Here is a 26,583-nt window from a genome sequence, read left to right as displayed (position 1 = left end):
GGATTCCCTAGTGGAGCTTAGAAACCTTTGCCTTTTTTTCTCTCGGTTGTGAGGAGATGGGATTTATCCCATCCACATCCAAGCACTATAATAGGCTTCCTATTGATCCTCACAATGTACTTGCTAAATGCAATACTTTTCCAAGAAGCCTACTTTTCCATTGTCTCCTGTTCTTGCTGTGTGTAAATTATGTTAGATATGATAGTGCTGTTCTGTACTAAGTGAAAAAAATTTCAGAATCTGAGGAGGACAGGGATACAGTTGAGCCTAGTGTTTGTCACTATTGTACTATTATTTGGGGACTGCTAGGATGCAGTGCAGTTTCCTTGCCTATTTCATCCAGTGACAGACACATTTCCCATGATAATCTCGGCTCTGATTTCAGGTGTCAGAGAGCTTAGCACCCATCTTGCCCCTTCAGTATGTCTGTGCTCCCGACAGTGAACACACATTACTGGCAGCCCCTGCCCAGTTTCTCCTGGAGAAGTTCCTGCAGCACGCCTCATACAAACTCTTCCCCAAAGCCATCCGTAACTTCAAGAGTCCCGTGTTAGCTGTTGACTGCTACCTTAACATTGGACCGGAGGTAAAGTGGGAGTGGGCTAGTTCTGTGCTTTACCTGCTTCCATCCATTTATTTTCCATTTTAGCTCCCATTTGAAAGCTTAAACAAAAAGGAGCCTGTAACATTCATTTATGCAAAGGCTCACACAAGGTGCAATGGTAATCATCCCTCCCCATACCCATTTCACCTCTCCACAATAAGTGAACAAAGTTTAGCTCAGAGGTCAGTTGTGTTGAGAAGCCTACCTCAGCCGGGCAGAAACAGTTGCTTGCTTCTCCCTATCACAACATGTATCAGATGGTATTTTAATCATGTGATGATCTTTCTCCCTAAGTCAGAGGCCCACTATGCCTTAGCCACTGCTGTAGGCATTTAAAAGGAGCTGAATGATTGCTGAACAATTTAGGGTATCACAGAGCCCTTTATAGCTGTCATTTCCACTCCTGAACTACTTTTCCATGATTTCCTTATTTTTCCTTCTTTCTCCTCTGTCTCAATTTCTCTATCAGTTTTATTTTTTTTTAAATTTGCAACTTGTACCTTCAAGCTTCTAACCACTGCTAGCCTTTTCAGGACTTAAAAGGCTTCTGCCATTAAGCTTTACCTTAGGATTATTAGTATTTTAATATTCTATTTTATTCAATAGTATATCCTCCTTGTAAAGAATATAAAAGGTAAAAATTAGAAAATGAAATCACTTGTAGTGGGAATAACATTTCGATATACTACATTTCCTTCTTGGCTTTTTTCTTTGCATGTATTGACAATCTTTAAAGACTGAAATCCAACTGTATTCAATTTTGGAAACTGATTTTTTAAATTTAATGGTGTAAACATTTTACATTCTCACAGTCTACACTGTGGGTTGGATGTGAGTTGTGGAGTTTTCAAAGTAGAAGGAACCTTACATTATTACATCAAATGTAATAATGCCTTTAATGGTATCTATGTAAGTTAGTGCCTAGCCCAGGTCTCCCAATTCCTCCATCCCAGGATCCAGGGCTCTAGGTGTTGGACAACAAAATCCCAATACCACTACCCCTAACAGTAGCTAACATTTACTGAATACTGTTTTTATATTAATTCACAAAATAGTCCTATGAATCAGGTACTACTATCATCTCTACAGAGAAGGAAGATGAGGTTTGGTGAAATGAAGTAAACTGCTCAGTCACATAGCTACTAGAGGAACCAGTATTTGAACCCAAGCAGTCTGGTCCACACTTTAAGCCATTCCATCGTTCTCAAGGTCTCCCAACTATCTCAGTCACTTACCTTTAATTTTTGTGAAGTTATCTTCAACACATGGAAGCCATATAGACATAAAAATTTAATTCTGCAGTTTGAAGCTTCTATCCAATTGAAAAATTTAAGTATATGTAAATGAAAAGCTTTTTAAATTTTTAAATTCTCATTAATAAGGTAATCTAAACATTTAATCTTTCCTCATTATGCCTTTCTGTGGAAGGTGGCTTTTTTATTTTGTAAACATGCTTAGATGGAGGGGCTTATTTTCTTAGTATTAACTCTTTCATAACTGTCCCTTATTATGAGAAATAAGAGAAGCTTTAAATAGGTTAAAACTTGACACACTAAATAGAAGAGGTGCAAAGCTTAAATAACCAACCCATTTAAGTTTCAATGAAAAATTTATCTCCTTTACCTTATCCTGAAATAGCTAAAAAGATACTGACTCATTCAGCTAGTGCAGACACTTTGCTTACTTCTGAAATACTCATGTTCCTTCTGCTTGATTATTCCAGGTGGCTGTATGCTACATCAGCTCCAGACCCCACTCCAGCAATGTCAACTGTGAAGGGGTGTTTTTCAGTGGACTCCTCTTGTACCTCTGTGACTCTTTTGTAGGTGCTGATCTTCTTAAGAAATTTAAGTTTCTAAAAGGTAAATCGAATTTAGTATTTTGCTTGTGAATGCTGTTGGTTCCCACTGAACAAAATACAGAGGTGAAAAATGTATTTTAAAAAGCATTTTAGCAGTCATTTTTTGCTAATAAATTGAATTATCTTAGTTTAAACTGAGGACTCAAGTCATTGATATACTAAGAATAAATGTGGATGAATAGCCAGATTTGTGATATTAAATGTTTTTGCCACTATTAATTTTAGGAAGGAACCAATGCAAGGAGAGAAGTAATGCTTCCCATATAATCTAATTTTAATAAAAATCAGGTTAATGAGTCATGACAGTTATGCACTATACAAAGTTAGATTTGCCTGAGAACAAACTGTAGATTAGGCATCATGAATAATCCTGACAAGATGACCTCTGAGGTCAGTGAAAGAAGTAAAGTTCAGAATACTGTGTACAATGTTTTACACACCCATCTGGAGCGGGACACGACACCTGCCTTACAGGGACATTTGGCAATATCTGGAGATGTTTAGGTTGTCACACTGCTGCTGCTGGCAATGTAGTGGGTAGAAGCCAAGGATGCTGCTAAACATCCTACAAGAACAGAGCAGCCCCACAACAGAGAATAGTCCAGTTCTGCAGAACTGAGGTTGAGAAACCCTACTTGAGAGGGACACATGAGAAACATTATAAGCATTGGTTTTAACATTGGTTACCACAGGGGGAAGGGAAGGTGTAATTGGGAGATTTTTCACTTTACACTCCTTCAGACTTTTGAATCTGTAATACTACTTATTCAAAATAATAAAATTAATTCTGATAGGTTACTTCCCTAATATGTTGGCTCTCAGATGTGTTAGCTTAGAGGATATATCATAGAGAGGTGGTAAGGTTCCTTATCATTTCAGTTCCTAAAATGAGCCTAAAATGCACTTTTGCTTTTTTTCCTAAAGGTGCTACCCTGTGTGTCATCTGCCAAGACAGAAGCTCCTTACGCCAAACAATTGTCCGCTTAGAACTAGAGGATGAGTGGCAGTTCCGTCTCCGGGATGAGTTTCAAACTGCTAACAGCAGTGATGACAAGCCCCTTTACTTTCTTACTGGACGTCACGTATGAGCTTTTGAAGAGACCAAAAATAGCATAGGGATGCCTAGGTGGGGTGGCGCAGAAACAATTATTTTGGTGGGTTTTTTTCCTTTAAAGTACAATCACTGTGGAGCAAAGTGCAACATATTTGTCTCTTCTCCAAAGAACACCCCAAATGTGACCCAGGTCTTTGGGGGCATTACTCCCTTTCAGTTCCATTTCAGGACCTTACATTCAGGTTAACTCCACCCTAGGAAGTTATGCAATTACTTAAGACATGGTCTGCCCACGGAGCCTGCGGAGGATATACTTTGGAGAACGAACATGGAGTTTGCATTGTTTCCTACTACGGTATGTTAGGGGGAAGCTGACTCTCAGCATTAGCTAGCCTGAATGTGTTACATGAGACACCGTTGGTGTGGAATTAATTGAAGATTAACGTTTGAGGCCTGAACCCTCAGTTTCTCTTCAGATCTGTACTTTGGTACAGTATTACTCAGGGGTCTGAAATGATAGAATGTAGAAGATATTTGTATTTAAAAAAGAAGTAGCTCTGTCTCTCTCTGTGCAGTGTTAGTTTAAAATTTATAATCTTATATGTATTGAAACTTGGCAAAATTTCCACAGGAGTTAAAAGTTTACTATTTAAACTGAACAAACAAATCAGTAAATGCAGAGCAGGCACTGTGTGTATATAGCAGCTTCTCCTTACTTAAAGTCCTTTGCTTTTTCCATTCTGTAAAAATGTTTCCAATCTCCAAGCACACCATGTCTATGAGAATATGGAAGAGTGATTAATCTTGTACAAGGAGAACCTGATTCAGTAGTTGAGCCTATTAAGAAGCTTTTAGCAGTCACCCCATACCCACCCTACTTGGTTGGAATTAAGCAGTTGGCACCAGCAAAGCTAAATGTCAGGCAAAGGTTCTGTGGCATTAGTTTGTTTCCTTTCAGGGACTCAAAGCTTCCTTTAAAAAATACACTTAATGAATATTTTAGCTGTCTATACTGACCACAACACAGAAATTGCTGAAATGGGAAATGAGGTCACAGAAAGAGGCAGAACTGGCTTTACTTATTCCTACCAGTGATTCTTTTGTAAGGAGTAAGGACGAGTCCATGAAAAGGTCTTTAACTCATTAAAACCAGCAAGGGGTGTTGAGTATCAATAGTAGGCGGCGTAAGTTTCTATACATTTCTCACCATTATTTTAAAAGCAAAAACAGATTTTAGCAAATGTTCTACAACTAAGTCTATTGGAAGTTAACTCTTAAATTACTCCAATTCTCATCACACAATCTCTTGGCATTTTTCTTATTAGCCCATATGTACCACTTTATCCCCTTAAAATGGCCATTTTTACTTGAATCAGGTATCTTATTTGTGGCCTGAAACTACTGAGAGGGGGTCTACTAAGCCTGCATTTACTTAGAACAAATAGTGTTAATTGACCAGTTTTATTAGCTTGTGATAACAAGGAGTTTACAGCTAGTGAAAAGATGGAATGTACTAATCTAAAACTGGTTTGCAGATCTCTTGGTTTTAATATAGCTACTTATGATGCTTTAACTATATTTTGAATGAACAATTCTTTTAAGCCCCATTTTTAATTGTCCTTCAAAGAGGATCTGGTCTGCCTTATATATGCTTTAAAAATACTCCTTAAATTTAGTACTACAGAATTTTTGGCAGAGGTACGTTTTTGAAGCAGGTTAATTTAGATATGAATGTATTTCAAATGTTCCTGTTTGGTTGAAAGGGCCTAATGCAGGTGATATCAAGAAACCCACTATTTGTGCAATATTCCAATAATGTTACTATATAGGGCAAATAAAATACTTGAAATAATTCTAAAACAGTTGTACCTGGGGCAGATGGCCTCTCAGGGTTTCTTCTGGCTTTATGGCTTCATAGTCTAAATAAGATTTTTAAAAGTAGTTACTTTAGTGCAGGTACTCCATATTAGTTAGGGCTGCACTCTGAAACATCAAGTGATTATAAATACTATTTAACCCTGTGGAAGAGAAATACCAGAATAAAGCCAAAAGATCATCACCCCAATGATAGACAATTCAAGTTGACCTGCCGATTCTTTTCAATGCCTATCTTACTGAGGTTTGAATCTTAAAATCACCTTATCAGTATAATTCTTTAGAGAATGTTAGGTCCTTCTCCTTTAAGGATAAAATTGCACAAGCACAGGACACCATGATTTGTTAATACATACCTTGGTGTGTTCAGCTTCAAGCCTTGCCATTCCTTAGAACATTGTGGTATGAATGTGTTCTCTAGGCCTCCCTAATTAACCTACAGACCTATAGAACCATGACAGTTCATACAGGTTAATACTGAATGTAAACTAAAATTAGAACAAGAATTGTTGTATTCAGTTTTGGCTGTAATTTATGCAATTGCTTTTTGTGATTTTTTTTTTTAGAAAAGCACCTGTGTTAACTTTATTACTGTAAAATTTTAACCAAAAATTTGGTGAATTTCACTAGTCAGTCTACCTCACATTTTGTTTATGATTTTAAATTGTCTTAAGTCGTGTCTACAGTATGTTCCTGTCCTTCCATTTAATTTGGTGAATGTATTAAAATTCTCTCACACCCAAAATAAAAGTCTGTCTTCTTTAAATTAACTTTCTGGTATATTAACAAATAGAATGAGCTCCCTGACTTTCACAATGCCCAAGAACGGCTGGAAGTCCACGTATCACAGGTTGGATGACTCTTTAAGATTCTACTATCCTGGCATAACAGTCCATCAAAGTGCTAAATAAGTGTCTACACACCAAGCCCATTTGCAGAATTCCACATAATTATGGAAGACAGATCTATATATGATCATTCAAGGGATGTTAGAAATATTCAGTGTACACCTATCCCCAATCTTTCATTTTATAGATGGCAACTGTACTCACCTTGCTGTCCTTCTTAGCAGAACTTTGGGTTGGGAGAACTGTATAGTATGACATAAGGTGTTAATCTCCAATTTATTTCTAAACTCTACCTAATTTTACCAACTTTGGAGAGTAACTGTTATTCCAGAAAAATGCCTTTCAGTTCTACAGACTGTTAAAATAATAAGACTTTGATATAGAACCATGAAAACACTCTCTTACGGCAAAGACCCGTTATCTTGGGAGGACAATAAATATTTGTAAGTATGACGACAAATTCAGGAGCAAGTAGAAATTGCCAGCGTTCTACTACATATTCCAAAGCAGTTGCCTTGGAAAGACTAAAAGCTGTTTAGTTCTGTCATACCTTTGAATTGAGTAACCTAGATGTGGAACAACATCCAGAGAATAAACATTCCTCAGAACTCTCTTCAGTCATGGAGACTGACCCTTAAGCTTCCTCTGGGTCTAAGGGAATGTTGCTGTAACACTGAAACCCTGGCTTCATTGAAAAACCCATCACTAAAGATGATTCTAGGACAGGTCTCTGAGGCCCAGAAAAAACCATTCACACAATAAATTCCTTGTGCTCTCAACTGTCACATATTTAGCTAAGGAAAGTATCTACTTCAATGACTATGAGAAAAGTTGGAATAAGTTATATAAGGAAGAAAAAGCAACAACAAAAACTGTTCTGACCACTTCTTTGTTCTATAAGTAGTACAATATTTTATTTTTACTAGAAAGTAGAGGGAAATTCTGTTGTAAGAATCTTCCCTTTATCCCCCAGAAGGCTCAAGAGCATGAGAATAGATAGATAACTATGTCTATAGTCACTACTCCAAACATTAACTCAGTAATCTTAAACCCTGGTGAATTATGGCTAGGCAGTAATATGGCTGAGTTCCTATCCAAATGCAATACCTGGGAAGCCATGCAAAGTCAGCAAGAATAATTAAAACATTACTGCATGTCTACTGTACTTACTGTCTTTATGATAGTCATGCTTTTAGTAGATACACCAAGTTCACTATTTTATATTATGAACAGGTAAAATAGTGATTTTTATAATTCACACAAAATAAAATCATTGCATGTCCATGCAGACAAGAACATACTCCATATAAAATCCCTGTCTATGCTTGTGGTTCCTATAATGTCTATATACTAGTCATTTTTATAATGAACCAACTATTCAAGGGCAGCTGACAAAATTTAAAGACACCTTTATATAACCAGCAATTAAAGAATCAACCTCTTTTGAAGTTTAACTGTGGCCATTTGTGCATACTCACTGTGTCCAGTACTGCCTCCGCTACTCTGTAGATCACTCTTCTTTTTCTAAGGTGACTTGTCAGTCTTCAATTGTGATGTGACAGTGTTGACCATTCTTTGATTCTTGAAACTCTTCCTTCGGTTTCAATCACTCTCTTCTGGTTCTCTTACCTCAGGCATGCCTTCTCAAGTACTTTGAGACTTTTAAATGATGGTTTCTTCACAACTTTCTCCTACCCTTTCATTTTAAACACCCCAGGGTGGGGAGCTCTTTTAAACCTTCAAATAACTAAATTCATAAATTTCCTTAATTCAACCTTCTCCTAAACTCTAGATGAGCATATCCAACTATATACCAAATAGGTTATCTCCACTTGGAGAACATCCAACCACCTTAAAATCTTTACCAAAATTGAGTTCATCCTCCCTCATCCAATCCTCCCAACATAATTCTTTAGTATGACTCTTCTCTGGTCAGTTATCAACTCGCACCAATTCTTCCACTGTATCGTCTCTAAAGTTTATCCATCTCCTCTCATCTTCATCCCATACATCACAGCATTAGTTTTAGTGTTTCAAAACTTTTCAAACAGACTGCTATAGTAGTCTCTTAATTACATTCCAAGTTCCAGATTCCTTACCTGTAAACTCTACCTCATAGCACTATCAAGATAATGAAATAAAATAATGCAGTACCATACACAGAGTGTGAAACATAGCAAAAACTCAAATGTTAGATACTATTAATACTATTCTTAAAAAAATACCTAGACTGTAAGTTATTTGAGGGACAATGTCTTCAATATAAACATGAAAATAAACTGCTTTCCTAGTAACTGGTAACCAACCAATCAATGTATCCTCTCTATCCCCAGGTCTCCTTGAAACTACCAAATTTGGCTCCCCTAAGCAGCATACTATGGCTTGTATGGAAATTGGAACTGTATTATGAGATTAACAGTTACTAGAGCAGCTACACTATACCCCAAAATTTCATCCTGTTTTAAAATAATTATGGTCCCTGTCAGGCAAACAATGATACCAAGCATAAATACAAGAGTCTCAAGCCCAAAGGGAAAGGGAGTGTCAAAGTTCAGACCATCATGATGAGTCAGAGGAAAATATTTATACTGCTTTATTGTTAAACCCCTAACAAGTACAGAGCCTTATACCACTCTCTAAATTTAAAAAGCATACATCTGTAGAGGGATAAAACATACATCTGTCTTTTAAGTCTTAACTTAAGGCCCAAAATTTTAGCCGTTTTTTAATGGAGATATAATTTCAGCTCATAAAAATAATCTATGTTAAATCATAGTAGTGCTTCATTCCTGGGCTGTGGCTCTTTATATTCTCATATCAGGATTAGAGATAAAATTCAGAGGAGTTGTTGATGACATACTGATTGATCTTTTGGCAAAAAGTGAAAACTACCTTTTAAGAAGGTAGTGTTTTAATTATTTTCAAGGTATCAAACTTAAAACTCCCTGAAAAACCACAAATGACAACACACCATTCATTTATCACTTAGAAAAAGCTATCAAGTATTTTATTATTTTATTCTACATTATATACAAGTCATAAAAGGCCACAGCAGTTTTTCAACATATAAACCCTTTAAAAGTAGAGGGAACTATGAAGGATTGACAAGTATCAGAATGAAGTCCAGTGATGAGGGCATATACTCAGTGTAGTATTTCTGAGGAATAACAAAGCAGATACCAAGTCACTAATATTTAGTTTGCAACTATTCCACAGGTTTTTATAAACCTCTTTGGAGTTTTGTTAACAGCCTAAGTGTGCCCAGTTGCCATTTAAGAAGTAAAACCAGAATGAAATAATAATAAACTTCACAGGGTACTTTCCTAATTCTAGTCACTTAAAGGTCTCCAAGAAGAAAAAACTCAATCCTTTACCACCTTCCACTTCTTTCTGCCATCCCACTTCTTTCTGCCATCAAGAACGGGAAAGAGAGAAATGGAAGGAAAAGCTCAATATTCCAAATTCCTCCAGCTTATCTGGAGCTTTGCTTTTTGGTGGCAGTTCCTTCAAAGTATATTTCAGGCCCATAAAGAATTAGCTTTGAATTCTAAAACATTTAATATTGCACCCTACTTGAACAATAGCTCAAAAATACTGGTTTCCACTCTGTGAAAATACAATCTTTAAAACTATAACTGGTATCAGCAGAACAATATTTAAAAAATACAGTACCAAACTACACTGGTATATTTCCATACTAAGAACTTCAAAATATACTTATCACTGAGACCATAGTCCTTGCATTAGTTTTCAGTCCACTATGAACAATTATCTGCTGCATGTAAACATGTCTAAATAACTCTAGATAAAATACATTAATCATAAATTTCTGTAAAAGATAATAAAATATCTTCTTTAAAAAACAAACATTAATAAGCTATTACTGCATTGTTTCCAAGTTTATGAAAATGGAACAACCTTAGGTTGTTGCCAGTCCTGAGTTCATTGTAACAAAAATGGCCCTAGTTCCTGGTTAAAGTCTGCAACCAATCCATTCTTCGTAGATGTCTTCTGGTACTGTAGGCAAGAACTTGTTTTAGGTGCTATTTTGTCCATTAATAAAATTATATACCAGAAATTGACCGGTGCCACAGTACTGTGTTGCGAACAGTTTTCCATCAGGAGTGGGATCTGAGAAAGCAATTTCTTCTTTACTCAAATATGAGCCATATATAAAGTTACTCCTATTTAAAAAAAGAGGGGTGGGGGAGTAGAAGGGTAAAAAAAACTTATTAATAGTTTTAATTATTAAAATTAGAAAAACCTGTCAAATACAGTTTGACTAGAGAGATTTTTTAGGTAATATTGTATATGATAAAAACTGGAAAATAACTATTCATCTAAAATATTATAATTTGAGGTAAAAAAATTATGAAAGCAACAATGGTTTTAAAAACATTTTTGCAACACCTTTTCAAGATAGAAATATTCAACAACTCTGAGTGGAAAGAACTTCTTCAAATTTAAAAAGAACTGTGAGGAACACCAAAATTAATGGTGAAAGACTGAAAATTGTTCCCCAGAGATTAGGAACAAGGTAAGACTATCTCTGCAAACACCTCTACATTCAGAACAATGTACTGGAGACTCTAGCCAGGGCTAGTGTCTAATTAAAAATGAGGTCTGTTGCCACTGGTTATCCACATGCAAAAGAATGAAGTTGGATCCTACATCACATCACACACAAAAATTAAAATGGATCAAAGATATAAATGTAAGAGCTAAAACTATAAACTCTTGGAAGAAAATATAGGCAACTGATTTTTGTGGCCTTGGATTAGGAAACGATTCTTAGATATGACACCAAAAACACAAGTGACAAAGGAAAAGATATATAATTTGGAATTCAAAATTAAAAATTTTGTGCTTTAAAAGACACCACCAAGATGAAAAAACAACCATGAAATGGTAGAAAATATTTGTAGATCATGTATCTGATAAGGGGCTTGTCTCCAGAATATATATAAAGAACTATCAAAACTCAACAGGGCGGCTTCCAGTCAACATGGCAGCACAGGTAAACATGGTACTCAAATCTTCCCACAACCACATCAAAAATACAACTAAACTTCATAAAAACCATCATTCATAACTGCCCAAAATCTAGCTAAATGGAAGTCCTACAAGTAGGGAATTAAAGGAGAAGCCACATCGAAACTGGTAGGAGGGGAGGAGATGTGGAACAGGCTGGTTCCACACCCACACGTGGCAATTTATAATCAGGAGGGATATCTTGGCGGCAGAGATCTCCCCTGAGGAGTGATGGGACCAGCCCCACGCCCCCAGCCCAGCATTCCAGTGCCAGGAAGAGAAGTCAGGCTGTAAAAACCAGCAGGGATTGTGGCTGAGTGGGAAAGAGGGCTGCTGGAGTCCCAGGCAGTTTCTCTCAAAGGGCCCCACCATGGACTTGCTCGAACTCACTCCTTCTGAGCTTCAGTGTTGGGGCAGCAGCTTGAATGGAACCAGAGACATATGGGGAGGAACTAAATTGTGTAACATTAGGGTAAGAGCTGAGGGTGCTATCACCCAAATTAAAAGTGCTGGCAGAGGCCACTGATCCTTTGCTGAGCCCTCCCTGAACAGAACTGACAGGCAGGCACCATACCTGAGTCTCCATCAACCTGGCTCACAGTATTCGCCCTGCTCTGGTGATTCCAAGACCCTGCCCTACCTAACTTGTGGGTTCATCCAAGCCATTTCCAGTGGCTTTTCCATAAAACTGGCCTCTCTTGCCACATGCTTCAGACTTCCCTAAAATCTCTCAAACAAGCAGCATCTGGCTTCCATATACACTGTATGTCTTGCTAAGTGGCCCCAGGCCCGGCATTACTGGTAGCCTACCTTGGCTCACAGCTTGGCCTATGCTTAGCATCTTAAAGCCTAACATAAGTAGAGCCATCTGCAGATTTCTCTGTAGCTTGTGCCAAGTGGCCCCAGGCAGGTCACAGGCAGTGGCTGACTTTGCACCTCCCTGGGTGGCCCCAGAGCCAGTGTACCTGGTAGAAAGCTTCAAACCACAATAGATTATATATAACCCTACCACCTCCACAAGCAACACACTCAAGGGATGGACTCGGTAAGCACCAAAGCCCCAGTGAAACAAGTCCTGCTACAGAGGGTTGACTCCTGCACAGCAGCTCCTCCACTGTAGTCACAGCTGGTCCTCACAGCTGATTGGCGGGGGGGTGGGGGGGGGATCCTGCCCAGTGATGCCAACAGCAATCAAGGCTCAACTACAACAGAATAGTGTACACAGCCCACACAGGGGTGTGCCTGAAGCGCCCAGCTCAAGTGATGGGGAGGCTAAGCCACCAGGCCATACAAGACACTCACTACACAAAGCCACTCTACCAAGTCCAGGAAGAGACATAGCAGCTCTACCTAATACACAGACACAAACACAAGGAAGCAGCCAAAATGCGGAGACAAAGAAACATCTCAAATGTAAGAAAAGGAGAAATCTTAAGAAAAAGAACTAAATGAAATGGAGGCAAACTACCAGACACAGAGTTCAAAACAATGGTTATAAGAATGCTCAAGAAATTTAGTGAGAACTTCAAAAGCATGAAAAAGAACATAGGTACCATAAAAAAGAGCCAGTCAGAAATGAAGAATACACTAACTGAAATGAATAATTTATAGGGAATCAACAGCAGAGCAGAGGATGCCGAGAATCAAATCAGCAATATGGAATATGAGGGAGGAAAAAACCCCAATCAGAACAGCATAAAAAACCTCCAAAAAACCAAGATATGAAGATGCTGTAAGGAGCCTCTGGGACAACTTCAAGTATATCAACATTTGCAACACAAGGCTGCCGGAAGGAGAAAAGAAAGAGCAAGGAATTAAAAACCTATGTGAAAAAACAATGATAGAAAATTTCCCTTACCTTGTGCGAGAACTATACATACAAATCCAGGAAATGCAAAAGTCCCAAACAAGATGAACCCAAAAAGGCCCACACCAAGACTCATAATCAAAATACCAAAGGTTAAAGACAAAGAGAGAATCTTAAAAGCAGCAAGAGAAAAGTTCCCATAAGACTGTCAGCTGATTTCTTAACAGGAACTATGCAGGCCAGAAGGAAGTGGCCAGAAATATTCAAAGTGATGAAAAGCAATGACCTATAACCAAGATTATTCTACCCAGCAAAGCTGTCATTTAGAACTGAAGGTCAGATAAAGAACTTCCCAGACAAGAAAAAGCTAAAAGAGTTCATCAGCACCAAACCAGTATTACATGAAATGTTAAAGGGTCTTCTTTAAGAAGAAAAAAAAGATTAAAAATATGAACAAAATGGCAATAAATACATATCTATCAACAACTGAATGTAAAAATCAAAATATACAAGCAGAACGGAAACAGATTCATAGATACAGAGAACATTTTGACAACTGCCAGATGGGAAGGGGTTTGGGACGATGAGTGAACAAGGTGAGGGATTTAGAAGTACAAATTACCAGTTACAGAATAGTCATAAGGGTGTAAAGTACAGTGTAGGGAATATAGTCAATAATATTCTAATAACTATGTATAGTGACAGATGGCTATGAGATTTTTCAGGATAATCATTTAGTAAGTTTTATAATGTCTAATCTCTGGGGTGTACAACTGAAAGTAATACAATACTGTATGTCAACTTTAATTGAAAATAAAAAATGATTTTAAAAAAATCAACAAGAAAAAGATTAAGAAACCAATTTAAAAATGGACATAAGATTTGAATAGGCATTTCTCTAAAGAAGATACATAAATGGTCAATAAGCACATGAAAAGATGCTCAACATCATAGGCATTAGGGAAATGAAAAGCAAAACCACAATGAAATACCACTTCACACACACCAGGATGGCTAAAATTAAAAAGACAGACAATAACAAGTGTACACGAGGATGTGGAGAAATTAGACTCTCATACATTGCTTGTGGGATTGTAGAATAGAGCAGACAGTTTGGAAAACAGTTCTGCAATTTCTGAAAATGCTATATAGTTACCATATGGCCCAATAATTCTACTCTTGGATATATACCAAGAGAAGTAAGAATATAGAAATATTTCTCTATTTACCAAGAGAGAAAAAATATGCAAAAATTTGTTCATCAATGTTCAGCTATTACTTATAATAGCTGAAAGGTGGAAACAACACAAATATTAAACTGATGAATGAAGAAATAATATGTGGTGCAGCCACACAGTAGAATATTATTTGGCAATAAAAAAGGAATGATGCACTTGGATACGTTCTACAATGTTAAGTGAAAGAAACTAGTCACAAAAGGTCATGCTATAGATATTCATTAATATGAAATGTTCAGAACAGGCATATCCATTGAGACAGAAAACAGATTAGCAGTTGCCACAAGCCGGGGAAAGGGGAAATAAGTGATTAATGGGTATGGAGTTTTGTTGGGGAATGATGAAAATTTCCTAAAATTAAACAGTGGTGACAGTTGCACAGCCTTCTAAATATACTAAAACCCACTGAATTGTATACTTTAAAAAAATGAATTTTATGCTATGTAACTGTATCTCAAAGATGTCATTTTAAAAATTATTTTTAATATAACCAGGATATAGACTATTAGTAGCATTTTCATAATATTTTATTTTTTTATTATTTTTTATTTTTTTAAATATATCTTTATTGATTTCAGAGAGAGGAAAGGACAAGGAGAGAGAGACAGAAACATCAATGATGAGAGAGTCATTGATCAAGCCTGCAACCCGGGCATGTGTCCGGACCGGGAATCGAACCCTGATGGCCTAGATCCTAGGTCGACGCTCAACCGCTGAGCCACGCCCTGCCGGGCCATAATATAATTTTAAAAGGTGAGCTGGGTACATAAGAAGGATCAATAAATGAAGAAAATAAAAACTCTATGTGCTTTTAATAGGAAGCTTATGGTGCCGATTTCACTATAAACTAAAACAATGTTATGACTGTCATTATACCTAAGTTTTACAATACCCTTATTTAGGACTATTATTTAATCAGCTGCATTTTCTAGGTTTAGGTCTAAAAACAGACCTGCCTCTTGTCATGAAAAGGGTGGCTAGATCTGAGCCCTTCTGAATCATTACTCAGTGATAAAATAAGGGGGAGACCAGAAATACATAAAGGCTTTAAAATTCCAGAGCTTTAGAATCTCACTTAAAACAATGATGGATTATTTTGAAAACTATACCACTAGATAGTAGACAGGGATTCTATGAATAAACAAAATTAAGAGACTGATCTAAAAACGTCATTTGCATGAATAATTTTAATCTCCTACATTAATCCTTTGGTAAAGGTTCTTTGAACAACAAAAAACATGTAATTTATCTGAGTCTTTTCCTCAATACTTTTAATTTAAAATCAAGTGATAAAAGCAGAAGAAAAACTAATAAAATGCTTAATTTATAAATAATATTATTAAATTAAGGCATTTTTCATAAAAGCTAAATTCCTAAGAAACTTCCCACATTTATTTTGGTTGTCTTTAAAATTCTCCAATATTAAACAGAATTTGAAATAAATGGGTCATTTTGACTTAATCATAGTTACAAACAAGTAATTTTAAATGGTTTAATATTTGACCAACACTGCTTTTTCTCTTCCCTCTCAGATTAACTTCACATAAAAAGTACCAACAACCCTAGCCTGTTTGGCTCAGTGGTTAGAGCATCAGCCCACGAACTGAAGAGTCCAGGGTTTGATTCCAACCAAGGGCACATACCTCAGTTGCAGGCTCAGCCCCGGTTGGGGCGTGTACGGGAGGCAGCCAATTGATGTCTCTCTCTCACATCTCACTTTGATGTTTTTTTCTCTCTCTCTCCCTTCCACTCTCTCTGAAAAAGCAATGGAAAAAATATCCTTGGGTGAGGATTTAAAAAAAAAGTACTAACAGATCCAATACAGACAATTTTATGCAAATTTAAATTAATATAAAGGTTATACATTTAATAATAAAATGCCAATCTTTATACTAAAACTCTGGTTAAATCCTAAAGTACTGAAAAGAATTTGAAGGATTACATTCAAGTTACCTTAGGCATTCAATCATGCGAGAAGCAATTTTCTTCCGACGCATCATGCTGAATACCCATATTCGACTGATTCCACAAATTGCAGGCTCTGGCAATGTTGAGCAGCACCAGGCCTTTTGCCTTTCAAATCTGACTTTTTCTTCTTCTGACCTGATCACTGGAAGTTTCTCTTCTATAACTCTGTAGCCCTATAGGTACCAAAATTGGAAAAAATTTTAAAGTGAGAATATTACTTAGCAATTGTCTAGTACTGACCTTAGTTAGGGGGCCACTACATTTGTCTGGTTTCTTAACAACTTACGGGGACCATTTATACTTTCATTCTCATTTTAGGAAATAGATATGGATCTACATTCTGTTCTAATTCATTTACTAGTTACATGACCATGAGAGGAAGTCAACTTAATTAAGCTTTGGGTTCCTTATCTATAAATTGGAAATACTCATTTCTTTCAGAGAATTATTGAGAAACTGAATAAGGTAATATATACAAAGTACCTTGCCATCATGGTTGACCCATAATAGGAACTGAATGTTAGTTTTCTCTACCTCCCACATTCTAAGGACCAGCAAAAACATACATATTAAGAACTCAGCAGTCTAGGGTTCAAAGTTGTGTGGGAACTAGGACTAGGGAAGGCAGAGTAACCAAGAATTTAGAAAGGTCCTTTCCCCAAATGCCCATCTCTTTTTTAAAAAAATCAAGTAATTTAAAAAACATACATCTTCTCCACCAGTCTATATGCAAAAAAGACACAGCCTGCCTTCTGTTGGGACATGGTATTAAACTTAAAACAATTAGACAATACAATTAAGAATTAACAACACAAAAAGCAAGCATTATATAGCTATCTTCTAGTATAAACACTTCTAAAAGTCATTTTTGGAACTAGGTAAGATAGGGAAAAAAAACAAGGGTTTTTTGCACAATGTAAAATTAACTCAATTTCAATATGGCAAACTTTCATTAGTCATTTTTTACCAAATTTATATTCCCAAACTCCCCTATCAGCTATTCATTTAAATCAATTTTGTTATTATAAATAGCAAGATTCATAAAACTACAAAATTTCAGGCCAAATTTTCTTTTTAAAAATAGCTTCACAGACTATTAGAAATTAATAGAAATTAACTCACACAGACTTTTTTTTTAAATTGATCTCAGAGAGAGGGAGGGAGGGAGAGAGAGAAAAATCAATGAGAATCACTGATCAGCTGCCTCCTCCATGCTCCCTACTAGGGATCGAGTCTGAAACCCCAGCATGTGCCGTGACCGGGAATCGAACCATGATCTTCTCGTTCATAGATCGATGCTCAACCACTGAGCCGTGCCGGCCAGGCTTATTTTGACTTTTTAGTAGAAAATTTCATGATGAAGTACACATTTGCAGGCAACTATTAGTATACTAGAAGATACCAACTGAATATAAGTCAAATCCAATGAGTATTGGATTCAACATCAAGAACTCAGCTGAAAAAAAGACAGAATTCAAATGGGGTATGACTCAAAGTGAGCATAATTAGGGAGTTCAGAATTTTCTGTTCTCTAAGTAAGTCTGTTTCTACTTAACTCTTATTATGTGAACCTACCCCTTTTACTATGATTCTATTGCTTGTTTGTTTTGTACAACTTGGATCCTAAATGCAAGTCAACTCCTCATCTAGAGCTCATCTAAAGAAGTGGTGACCTATTCTGGAGATGGGCAGCTTTTAATAAAAGGCCAGATATTTGCCCAGCCGGTGTGGTTCAGTGGTTGAGCGTTGACCTATGAACCAGGAGGTCATGGTTGATTCCCGGTCAGGGCACATGCCTGGGATGCAGGCTCGATCTCCAGTAAGGGGCATGCAGGAGGCAGCCGACGTATGATTCTCTCTCATCACTGGTTTCTCTCTCTCCCTTTCCCTTCCTCTCTCTGAAATAAAAAATTTAAAAAAAAAAAAAAAAAGGCCAGATATTTAAGCTTTGTAGCTAAGGGGCATGCAGGAGGCAGCCGACGTATGATTCTCTATCACTGGTTTCTCTCTCTCCCTTTCCCTTCCTCTCTCTGAAATAAAAAATTTAAAAAAAAAAAAAAAAGGCCAGATATTTAAGCTTTGTAGCCCGCCTGGTCTCTGTTGTAACCACTTAACTCAATCTTTGAAAGAAACCACAGACAATATGCAAGCAAATGGGCATGGCTGTGTTACAATAAAAGTTTATTTACAAAAACAGGCTAGATTTTCACCTAGAGTTATAGTTTGTCAACTCTATTTATTTCAATGCTGAAGGGACTGAGACATTACATTATATTAGTATCCAACATGAAAACTTCCTAAATAAAATTTAAGAATACTTTTGATTTATAGAATTTGTATCTTACATACTAACTTGAGAAACTAATACCTATTGAAAATAGAGCTCTACTGTCGTAAAGAATTATACACAGGAATTCTTGCATTCACACTCTTCCTTACATTAAATGTTGATAAATTTACTAGGATTATGTTGTTGAAGGTATAACTCTTTAAAACACCAAACCACATATAAACACTCTAAAAAAAAAAAAAAAAAAATCACTTACCCATTGAATATGTTCTGCAATTAGGCAGCCAACTACTTTTTTGTCATTAGAAATAAAGAGAAGTGTTTTAGTTCTGGAATAGCACATTAGTGGAGCCTGTTGGAAACCTAAATCATTATCAACCATCTCTCTAATTTCGTCAACCTGCCAAATGAAGAACAGTATTTTTTTAAAAAAATAATGAAAGCATTATATATATGTAAAAATATACAATTTCATAGAAAAAATAAAAATATATATACAATTTCAATTCAATTAGGTTGAGTATATCATTCCAAGGACATCCTCTAATGCAGGGGTGGGGAATATCCAGGCCGCAGGCCATAAGGCCCTGCAAAGGCAACCACAGGCGGGACTTTGAAATTCAATAAATCTAGGAGCTTTTTTGACAGCTAATTTTTAAGTTGGTAATTTTGTATGGCCCTCAAATGATGTTATATTCAAATGGCCCTTAGCAGAAAAAAGGTTCCCCACCCCTGCTCTAATGAGTTCTTTTGAATGACTGTGCTACCAATAACTTTTTCAAGAGCTGTAGACCAATTTGCAAAATGAGGGAAGAACTGCAGAGTGATGCTAACTAAGCCCAGCAGTCTAGGAAACAAGAGAAGTGAGAGGTCCTACAATAGGCAATAAGAACATTAAGACTTCCTATTAGAAGCATTACGGAGAGAACTTCATTGGAATGTTAGCCAGGGAAGCCACTTTTCTTTCCAAGCCTTAACCAGTACTCTCATCTGTAAAGCGAAGTGGGCACAGAGGAAAGAAACACGTTTACTCCTTATCAACCATTTATAGGTCAGACATTACACAAAGCACCTTATGAATATTATCGCGCTTAAATCCAACATCTCTTGGAGGTCTATGGTTTCTCACTTTACATATGGAAGCAATAAAATTCAAAATTAAGCAACTTTCCCATGTGAGATACTGGACATCTAGAAAACCAAGAAGCAAGGATTTGAACCCCTACTATTAATATGGAATCAAACTGTGCTTCTTCTAGTTTACCTCCTAGAACTGTGATCAAAGTCAATGATAAGCGCAAACTTTTGCAGGTAATCAAAATAGAGATTTTTGTAGGCAATTAAACATTAGTTCCTTCTCCAGTTATAAAATAATCTGCAAATATTCAGCCCAATAAACATGGATTTGTGTTACTAAATTTAAAATGCAAAAAAAAAAGAAGGTTAAGTATATATATCTCTGACATGCAGAAAATATCATGTAATACATCCCTTATTCAGTGATGAAGACTCAAATCCTATTCCTGGAACAGTATCCTACAATACAACTCCTGATTTGATTCCTAAAGGTAAATGACTCACAATATTCTAGATTTTAACTTTAACCTATTATGGGTTACTAACTAGTAACACACTGAATTGTAGGTTAAGATCTGCCCTAAGAAACTAAATGAGGAAACTGGCATTTACTGCGGATTCTTACTAATAAAGAAAGTCTGGATACCACATATAGTGATTTAGCAAAATTCCCACTGTATGTTTCCAAATGATCATAGTTGGAAATCCAAAAATTCCATAATTTAATTCTCATTGAGTCAATCACTAATCCAACATGTGTTTGTTTTCGTGCAAAGATCAATGTTTTTTTATTTTTCTCAGAGATTTTCATTGGTCCGATTAAAAAAACCACCAAACCTTAAGAAACTCCAAACAAAACAAAACAAAACAAAACAAAGAGTGAAAAAGCGAAAACAAAAGGGAGAACCTTCTCCCCACAGCAGCGGCAGCACCTCCCATCCTGCAGAACGGGACGGACCCACACTGGGGTTCCCATAGACCTGGACCCACCAGACTCACAGAAAAGGCCTCTGGAAGCCACCCCTGAAGTTGGCAGCACCAAGAGGACCAATATGGGTGGAGGATATCGATTCTACCTTCCCCACTGGCCCCACCCCCCGCTGCCTGCTTCTGCTTCCCTGCCTCCTGTCGCTCTCCCTCAGGATCAATGTCTTAAATACAAGACTGGTGGCACATTTACATGTAATTCTAAATGCTAATTTAGTCCTGGACAGTTTTGGCTTAGTGGTTGGAGCATTGGCCTACAAACAGAAGGGTTCTGGGTTTGATTCCAGTCAATGGCACATGCCTTGGTTGCAGGCTCGATCCCCACCCCAGTCAAGTGAGTGTGGAAGGCAACCAGTGTGTGTGTTTCGCTCTCTTCTTTCTATTCTCTCTGAAAAGCTATGGAAAAAATATCCTCAGGTGAAGAGTAGAAAAGGAAAAAAAAAGAGAAAAAAATAAGTGCTAGTCTATATTTGTTAGGCAGTGGTAGAATGGAAGTTTATTTGGGTATCTAGGATTGTCTAATAATATATACAGTGTTATCTGAAAAGTAAGGAACCACAGAATAAACTTTAAGTAGAATGTTAGCTATATTTTCAAATAACAGGTTCAAAGTATTTTCCTTCGACCCCTCTTTCAGGTGAAGTATTCCTAATTTAAAGAAGTTAACTTTAAAAAAGTATATTATTTTCCTTTTATTTTCAGAAATTTTTGACACAGTGTAGTGTAATTAAGCTTTTCAGATACACAACTGGACTCATTGCTTTACATTATGAGGCAATTCTGAAAAAGCATCTGGACATTGAAGAAAACATTTTGAACACAGTATCTGAAATGTAATTAACATGTTATTTAAAAACAAGTTTATCTCATGGTTTCCTGACTTGTAAGATACTCTATATAATAAAATGGTTCCAGATTTCATTATTTCTCTGGTTCATTTCTTTGAATCCTTAAAGTAAAGAATTCTAAGTTGCACTAAAATTTGGCTTACGCTAGATACGAGGATTTTCTTTGAGTTTTCTACATTATACAGGATGGGGGCAAAAGTAGGTTCACAGTTGTTCATACAGAATATACAATTAATAATACAAGAATAAACTCTGTGCTTCGCATACTCACAACTATAAACCTACTTTTGTACCACTCTGTATTTATAGATCAGAATGTACCTTTTTTTTTTAAATATATCTTTATTGATTTCAGAGAGAGAGGAAGGGAGAGGGAAAGAGATAGAAACATCAATGATGAGAGAGTCATTGATCAGCTGCCGCCTGCAACCCGGGCATGTGCCCGGACCAGGAATCGAACCCCGATCGCCTGGTTCCTAGGTCGACACTCAACCGCTGAGCCATGCCCGACTGGGCAATCTTTTTTTCTCTTAACTAATATGACTACCTCATGCTTAATTTCAGGATTACTAAAACCTACTATCAGATCACTTTCTGCAATAAGTTTTTATTTAGAAACTATTCTCAGAAATTTTATTTATTAATTTCTAATTTTCTAAATTATTATGATTCAAATTTCAATTTTAATCCTGATTCTTATAACCATTAATGTGGTATTATTAACTAACTAGCATGCTTTCTATATCATCACTCAAATTATTGATAATACAGAAGAGTAATCAAGTCACTAAAAATTTATTTCCCAATTACACACTATGAAGTTTAACCATAATTTTTCAGTTGAGTTGTATTCTTTAAATGCTTATTTCTTGTTTTCGGAATTGGTGTTTAAACAGTCTCTTAAAATCAGATGCAAAATTATTTTATCCATTCTACATGAAATTTCACTAGAAATTTACCTTTTTCAGGGCATACTTTGGGTCTTCAGGAAGAACCATTATTATCCTGCCATCTGGATATTCAGCCAGAATTCTTTCTTTTTTCCAGCCCTAGATATTAAAAAAGAAAAGAATACATTTTATGTACATTTCATTCATCAGATCCATGTACAAGAAAAATATATCAATGTGTCTAAAAATAGCAAACATGAAAAAAATATATGCTCATTAATGTTTAACTAATGACAAGATAAATCAGCTATTTTGTTAAGCATACAATAGGTACAGTGCAAACTAATCTCTTTATACTACTCACTCAGAGATACCACAAGAATATTTTTAGCTTATCATTTCCCATTTAATTAATTTTGAAAATCACACACCAAAAGCAAGCCCCTTAAAGCCAGTGATTCCCAGAACCTAAAGGATAACTCTCCTACTTTCTTGAGAAAAGAAATAAACTCTTAAATTTCTTTGGAACACAGTTACCTCCACAAACAAACACTCATGGTTTTATGTCTAGCATGCCAAAGACCTCCAGGAGGTTTTAAATGAACTGATTTGCATGCAGTAGTCCAACATGTAAGGAATAAGTGTTTATTCTTATTGATCACAACTATCAAAGTCACAAGAAGGAGACTATAAAAATATAACTACCTTCTAAGAATCTAATAGGGAAGGAGAGGCTACGTTGTGTGTATCTGAAGTTAAACATACTCAAAAAAAGAGAAGTAATAAACTCTTCTTCAGATCCACACTCGTGGTGATTAATGAGCAGAACCTGCATGAAAAAAAAAACAAAACAAAAGCCACTTAAATCTAGTAAGATGGGACTGAACCAGAGGTTAAAACTAGGAGCTTTGAAGTTAATAATAAGCACAGAAGGAATGAGCTTAACTGGTTGTTCCAGTTGTCTTACCCAACCAACTTTACATAAAAAAGCCTTTCAAGAAGCAATATGTACTTCTATTAGAGAAAACCATCATCTTCTTTCTGAAATATTTCTTTTAAGAATATAAAAGCTCAATGAAACCAAGAAAAGGCAACTACATTTTTCTTAATATGGCAAGTCTGTCTACAAGAAGGTTGATTTTCTTAAACAATCCAAAATGATTATTTTGGGAGGGGCAGGACCTTAGCTGGGAAAAAAAGTCTAGTAACGAGCTTGATATATGCAACATTGGATTAAAGTATTTAAAGTCAGAATTTGTTTAAAAAATAGAATACCCAGCCCAGCCAGCATGGCTCAGTGACTGAGCATCGACCTATGAACCAGGAGGTCATGGTTTGACTCCCAGTCAGGGCACATACCCAGGCTGCAGGCTCGATCCCCAGTAGGGGACGTGCAGGAGGCAGCTGATCAATGACTCTCTCTCATCATTGATGTTTCTATCTCTCCCTCTTCCTTCCTCACTCTGAAATCAATAAAAGCATATTTTAAAAATATATATAAAAATTTAAAAAATAGAACACCCAAAGAAAAACTAAAATTCAGGAGATTAAGTGTTCTCAAGATTTGAAAAAAAGAGTAGAAATAATAAGTCATAGAAGTCATTTTTTTTCAAATTAGAAACTAAATCTAAAGCATATCTAAATCTGAATGTAAGTAAACAGTTTTTAAAAGGCATAAAAAATATCACCTCTATAAAAAAATGTATGTTAATGTTATTTTGGGAAAAGCTTTTAAAATAAATTTTTCATAAAATGAAAAATGGAAACTTTTCATTTTAAAAATTAAACTATAAATTCAATGAAGAACTAGAAATTTAAGAAATTTAAGAAAGTAAATTTATAAGAAAGTAATACATCATGAAATATCTAAAGATAATTTAATAAACTATTTTCCTATTATCTTTAAAAACAAAAATACTGGTCTAATGTCCTTATATTACACCACAGGGACTAAATTATTTTGCTCTACTGATTTTTTAGTACAAAATTTTCTCTTGAAACATCTTGAGACTTGCATTTTCATAGAGAAAATTTATCACAATTGGATCCAACATAATTTTATGTTTTAAATTATTGTTTTTTCATGTACACATAAGCAGGAATTGCAAAGGGCAAAGTTATTACTGCTTAGGTTTCTAATATTCATGAAGAGAGCATATAGTCACGAAAACTTTTTAAGAGTTCTAGAGTAAAAATTCAGGGTTTAAGTCCCTGTTCTTTGTAGTCACCAGCTATATGGCCTTGGGCAAATCACTGGAACTTTCATTCTCTTTTCTGAACGAGGCTACGTACAAAATGGCTGTCATCACCTCCCATCACTTAGTAGTTAAGATCACCTCCACCACTTTGTATTTAAGATGATTCTTCACGTAGTAGCCACTCAGTAAGTCTTAGTAACTACCATTCTACCTTCCTATTGGTATCTAACTAAGGTCAATGCACTAATCTAAGAAAATACAAGTTAATTAATCAAGTTCCTACAGTTAAGTGCAATAATAAATTCAAAGAACCATGATGGCTAATGTCTGTAAAGTAACATTATTCAAGACACTTATGTGCCTCAACTGCAGTTAACTCTTTCTTAGAGTCAATAACCACATGATCCTCCTGACTTTAAATAATTTAGAGAAAATGAAGTATACTGCTTGAAATTGAAGCAGAGATGGAAGTTGCAGGGAAGGGTACATGTAATTCAGAAGAATAACCACACAGCCACAGCTTTTTTGTAATGATATAAATTCCAATGCAATGCATTTACACTTCTCACCTATAGTTCTTAACGTGTTACACATATCCCTCAGCTAGCATGTAGTATTTTCCAAACCCCAATTTTATTAATTCACTCATCTGGCTGCTGAAAAGCAGAAATCTTTATAGTTCTAATAGCAATCAATAATTTTTTGTTCCACCCTGTTTCAGTTACTCTCAACTTCAGAATCTAAAAAATGAAAGGAATTTTTTCTCTTTTGGCTTAAACAACAGAAATTTCCTGTCTTCATTCTGTAGGCCAGAAGCCTGAGATCAAGGTTGGCTGTTGGTTCTTTGGGTGGTGGATACATTGATGTATATAATTCATTAACCAAACATTTAAAATCTGTGTATGTAAATTGAATGTAAATTATACCCTAATTTGAAAGTTCACACTAATCACTTTCATAAAAGATTAAGAATAGCCATGAAAGTATAACCTGAGAAATAAAACCAACAACCAGCTTTTAAAAATAATTATCAAGAAATATTGCAAGAAAAAAGAAGACATAGGGGAATAACCTTTAGATTAAAAGAGACTTAAGACACATACCAACTAATGCTATATATAAATCTTAATTTAAAAAAACAGTATAGCCCAACTGGGCATAGCTCAGTGGTTGAGCCTCAACCTAGGATCCAGGCGATCGGGGTTCGATTCCCAGTCAGGACACATGCCTGGGTTGCGGGCCAGGCAGACGATCAATGACCCTCTCATTATTGATATTTCTATCTCTCTCTCCCTCTCCTTTCCTCTATCTGAAATCAATAAAGATATATTTTTTTTTTAAATTGATAAAAACAAACAAACAAAAAACAGTATAGAGCCCAGCCGGCATGGCTCAGTGGTTGAGTGTTGACCCATGAACCAGGAGATCACAGTTCAATTCCAGTCAGGGCAACATGCCAGAGGCAGCCAAATGATTATTCTCTCTCATCTTTGATGTTTCTATCTCTTTCTCCCTTCCTCTCTCTGAAATCAATAAAAACATATTTAAAAAAACAAAAACAACAGTATAGAAAATTATGTTGAAGGAGTGTGAACACTAAGGGAATATCTGATATTATGGAATTAGCTTATTTTTAAAGGTGTAGTTATATTATTTAAATCAATTTTGATTTTAAAAAGTAATTCTTTTCATTTTTTAGAAACATATTTCAAAATATCTACTAAAATGATAATGTGATACCTGAGGTTCACTTCAAAATAATTGGGAAGTTTGGACAAAAGAAGACTATCCATTAATTGTTAATTGTTGAAGCTGGGTGGTGTGTGAGAGGGGTGTGTGTGTGTGTGTGTTAAAACTTTATTTTGGAAAATTCAAATCACCCATCATCAAAACTGTACCTATGGCCCAAAACTTGCTCAAATACCATTTATTTAGCTCATTCAAAATTCAGTTACAAGTTGTTATTTGACATTACCCAAGGCAGAAAGTATAAAAAATGGAGGAAAA

General features: G+C 35.9%; 2 protein-coding genes across 5 annotated transcripts in view; one reads left to right on the top strand and one right to left on the bottom strand.

Annotated features, from left to right (window-relative positions):
• GREB1L (GREB1 like retinoic acid receptor coactivator) overlaps nt 1-6,157 on the top strand; it is a 202,118-nt gene extending 195,961 nt beyond the window's left edge. The window contains exons 33-35 of the mRNA XM_081150059.1: nt 386-586; nt 2,328-2,466; nt 3,390-6,157. Coding sequence (XP_081006185.1) covers nt 386-586; nt 2,328-2,466; nt 3,390-3,553 — 504 coding nt within the window. The 3' untranslated portion in view covers nt 3,554-6,157. The remainder of the gene's footprint in view (nt 1-385; nt 587-2,327; nt 2,467-3,389) is intronic.
• A 2,655-nt stretch (nt 6,158-8,812) lies between these two features.
• ESCO1 (establishment of sister chromatid cohesion N-acetyltransferase 1) overlaps nt 8,813-26,583 on the bottom strand; it is a 51,876-nt gene continuing 34,105 nt past the window's right edge. For 3 of the 4 annotated variants that reach the window (XM_081150062.1, XM_081150063.1, XM_081150064.1), the window contains 4 exons: nt 22,448-22,537; nt 18,833-18,976; nt 16,272-16,459; nt 8,813-10,426 (listed from right to left, as the gene is read on the bottom strand). In XM_081150062.1, the coding sequence (XP_081006188.1) occupies nt 10,279-10,426; nt 16,272-16,459; nt 18,833-18,976; nt 22,448-22,537 (570 nt within the window). In that variant the 3' untranslated portion in view covers nt 8,813-10,278. Of the gene's footprint in view, nt 10,427-16,271; nt 16,460-18,832; nt 18,977-22,447; nt 22,538-23,083; nt 23,208-26,583 lie in introns of all 4 variants that reach the window. The other variant, XR_013999753.1, reaches the window with a different exon arrangement.

The sequence above is a fragment of the Miniopterus schreibersii genome (assembly GCF_964146895.1).
Source record: "Miniopterus schreibersii genome assembly, chromosome: 10".
Lineage (NCBI taxonomy): Eukaryota > Metazoa > Chordata > Mammalia > Chiroptera > Miniopteridae > Miniopterus > Miniopterus schreibersii.
Note: the sequence above shows the minus strand (reverse complement) of the source record. Positions and strands in the feature narration are given on the sequence as shown.